At 45.6% G+C, this 3,496-nt stretch overlaps 1 protein-coding gene across 1 annotated transcript in view; it reads left to right on the plus strand.

Moving 5' to 3' along the window:
* Positions 1-269: 269 nt before the first annotated feature.
* The window catches only part of tshz3a (teashirt zinc finger homeobox 3a), a 21,672-nt gene continuing 18,445 nt past the window's right edge, over positions 270-3,496 (plus strand). The window contains exon 1 of the mRNA XM_008411646.2: positions 270-703. Within this exon, the coding sequence (XP_008409868.1) occupies positions 664-703 (40 nt within the window). The 5' untranslated portion in view covers positions 270-663. The remainder of the gene's footprint in view (positions 704-3,496) is intronic.

A 3,496-nucleotide genomic window follows, 5' to 3' on the forward strand; every position in this document is an offset into this window, starting at 1 on the left:
TATATAATCTGCAGCGTCTTCCTGTATGGCACTGCAAGTTAAAAATAGCCAAACCAATGTGATCTGCAACTGCATTTTTACTGAGTCCATGCAGAACATAAAATGATCTAGATACTTGGTGTTTTTGCAGCACTCCTTCTGCTGTGTGTCTTAAACTAACAGTTTGAGCTGTTGATCGCATGAAGTCAGAGGTAGGTGGACGCCTGTGTGAGGTGTCCGCCCCTCTCTGAGAAGTAAAGAGTTAACGGAGCGGTGGGTTTGCCCATTCTCCCGCTGTGAGTGACGCGATCATCTCTCTTATCCCTCAACTTTGTCTGTTGCCAGACCAGGCAGCCGAGGTGGACGCTGGCTATCACCGCTGACATTCTGACCGCGTTCGCTCCGAATGATCACAACAACAACAACAACAACAAACAAACCCCTATGATCCGCTTCCAGGTTTATTTATTCCCCTCGTTTTACATTCCCTTCCTTCTGGCTGCGATGATTTTTAGTTTCCCTTCCTGTCGGACTCTCCGATGTTGTGCAGTCTACAACACGAAGGCGTAAATCTTTTTCTGATTAGAGGTGGATCTTCCCGGATACGGCGAGGAGGTAGCTGTATGAAAGAATAAGAAAAACAACAGAACAAGAAGACTTTTGGAGGAAATCGCCAGCCAAAAAATGCCACGGAGGAAACAAGAAGCGCCGAAGCGCGCAGCAGGTATGTGGATCCAACTATATAAAAGCGCCTAACACCAGGTTTACGATGTTTTGTAAGGCTCACTTTCCAGTCACTGCATTTCCGTTTCCACTTTATGGCTTTTGCTCTGTCTGACGATGCGCCCGGGCACTTTTGGCCACTGTTGTGAAAGCTCATAAAGGCTGTCACCGACCCTTTTCTCAAAGCGGATAAACAGTTTTAAGCATAGCGTTATGCGTTTCTGTGCTGCAACCCGGATAGATATGCTGCCGGAAAGTTTCGCCTCCTATTTACAACTCAAACTAAGCATTTATATTCAGTAAGAGCGTTATGTTTGATGGTGATTGTTTGAGGCGTGTCATAAAGCGGAGCATGGAGCTTCGTGCGCATTTTGGTGGAAGTGCATAACTTCTTTCATGCGGTGAGAGAAGATGAGGAAAATGTACCTCAAAGGGTTTTTTTTTTCTCTCTCTCTCTCTCTCTCTCCCTCATTTTGGGAAAAGATAAACAATCCGCGTGCGGACAATGGGAGTTTCGTGGGCTGGAAGGAGCCACAATCGACAGTTGCCATGTCTGATTTGACGGTTGATTGATTGGCTGTCATGCGGCTTTGATCTGATCCTTCCCGATTTGCATCAGAAAATCACTTCCAACCATGTGCTGAGGGCCCGTGACGTCACGTTTAGACCACTTTGAAAGGGCCTGTGTACTTTTTACTTRCTCACTGTGACACGCACGCACACTGGTTTGTGTTTTTGTCCTTATTGGAACTTCCCATTGAATTCCTGTCATTTTAGCAACCTCATTTKCACCTAATCGCAGCACCATCCCTCCCCAAACACAATCCACAGTTTGACTCTAAAAATGATGAGCCGCTGAATATTTAGGGCTTCATGGTAACTTATCCCGAGAAGGTATTATAGCAGCAAAGGTTCTAACAATGTAACAAATACAAGCATGCTCAGTTTGTATCAATGATGATGAAGTGACTCATGAAAAGTGGAAGAATGGCATGGGGGAGGAGGGGGGGGGGCAAAGTGGTTTCACTGTAAGAAATCATACACACGCTTCAAAAAAAAAAAAAGAGCACATCACACTCACTTGTTCACTTTGAACACTCACAGTAACAGGCATACAGTGGGTAGAGGAGGCGGGAGGAGTGGGTTAGGGGTTGTAAAAGGAGCCGTGTGCTATGTAATGGAGGGGAGGAATGGGTTTGCTCTGTCAGACTGGGCCGTCACAACGGCTTTGTTTCATGTTTGATTTAATTGTCTCTCCCCTGACAGGCCCATTCATCAATGGCTTTAATGGTCAATCAGAGACAGGCTGAGTGAGTGCTCCCATTCTGTTTAGCCATAAGCTGGCCTGGGCTTTTATTTCATCAAAATGCCCCAGCCCTAATGTACATGCTCACTGGCTCAGAGTGGCCGCGGGGAGCACATAAAGAATGACTGAAAGCTTTCTGATTTCAGATCAGTGAGAAGGATGTTTTTTTTTTCTTTCTTCTTCTTCTTCTTCATGTCCTCCTCTGCTCTCCACTCTCTCCTCCCCTCCGCACTGCTGCTGTTTCTCTGTTGACGAAAGAGAATAAAAGGCTGTAATATAGATCGTTTTGTGTTTTTAGAAAACAACTTTTTCTCCCTGCAACCACGCTTCTTTGTTCATTCATTCATCTATTCATTTCTTCATTTTTTCATGCTCCCCTTCCACCCCTGTCAGTCAGCCCGTGCAGCTGCAAGTTATAAAGTTGTCAACTGTTCAGTGGCACACAAAGGGTGATGATGAATTGATTGCAGCACAGAGCATGGTGATAGAGAGAGCAAAGAAAAGGATGACAGATGATGGGCCTTGATTAGGGACTTAGGGGGAGAGTCAGCCCACTGCAACCTTGAGACTTGCATGAAAAATCTACACACGCCCCAACAACACATATACACACATTCAGCTTTGCTCGCTCATTGTCTCTCAAACACACACACACACATGCACACACGCACGCAAACACACAGCTTCTCCCTCTTTCTCTTTCCTGTCTGAGAGGGCTTCTCCCTCCACAGTAGAAAACTTGTTTTGCCTGCTTCATTAGCGTTGGTCCAATTAGCCGTGAGGCTGATGGAGTCCTGACAGGCCCTGTGATTGGAGATGACAAGCTCGGGGTGCCCGGCCCAATGAGGTTTGCCACCACTTTGATGTAATCAACTTGATATTACACAGAGCTGCTCGCCTTTGGTTGTGCTGTAACTCAATTTTCTGCTGCAGGTGACAAATGGGCCTGCGTACCTGGGTCAGGTCTGAGTGCTCTTAACAACCGAGGGCGGCTGGCCACGTAAACAGCCGAGAGAACATGGGAGACTGAGAGTTTTTTCCCGACTGTAGAAACGCCGGACGCCTTCCTTTGTGGCGGGCGATCAGCTTTACCTCGAGTTCAGGGCCTGAAGCTGTTGAATCAGCTAAAGCATTACTCTGTTGACTTAACAGGAAGCCAGCAGCAGCTTTACGACAAGTAGGCAAAGACTTGGATATTCAACTAAACAGTCTGAGAGGTGGAGAAGAACGGGATGTGAGCTAAAACTTTTTAGTTCAAATATTTATTTTTAACACCTTTAACGTGCTTGCGACAAATGAGGACTTCAATGTATTTTAGCATGTGTTTGATATTTTTTTACATCACTGAAAGGAGCCACAGGTTAAAGTTAAACTTCAGCCAGTAGACAGGGTATGTTGTGACAGATGGAAGATTGCAAATGCTTGCTAAAATACAGTATCTAAATGCAAATCATTCATTCCAATTGGAACTCGTCTGCAGTTTTCTTA

Source organism: Poecilia reticulata, linkage group LG6, assembly GCF_000633615.1.
Source record: "Poecilia reticulata strain Guanapo linkage group LG6, Guppy_female_1.0+MT, whole genome shotgun sequence".
NCBI classification, from domain to species: Eukaryota; Metazoa; Chordata; class Actinopteri; order Cyprinodontiformes; family Poeciliidae; genus Poecilia; species Poecilia reticulata.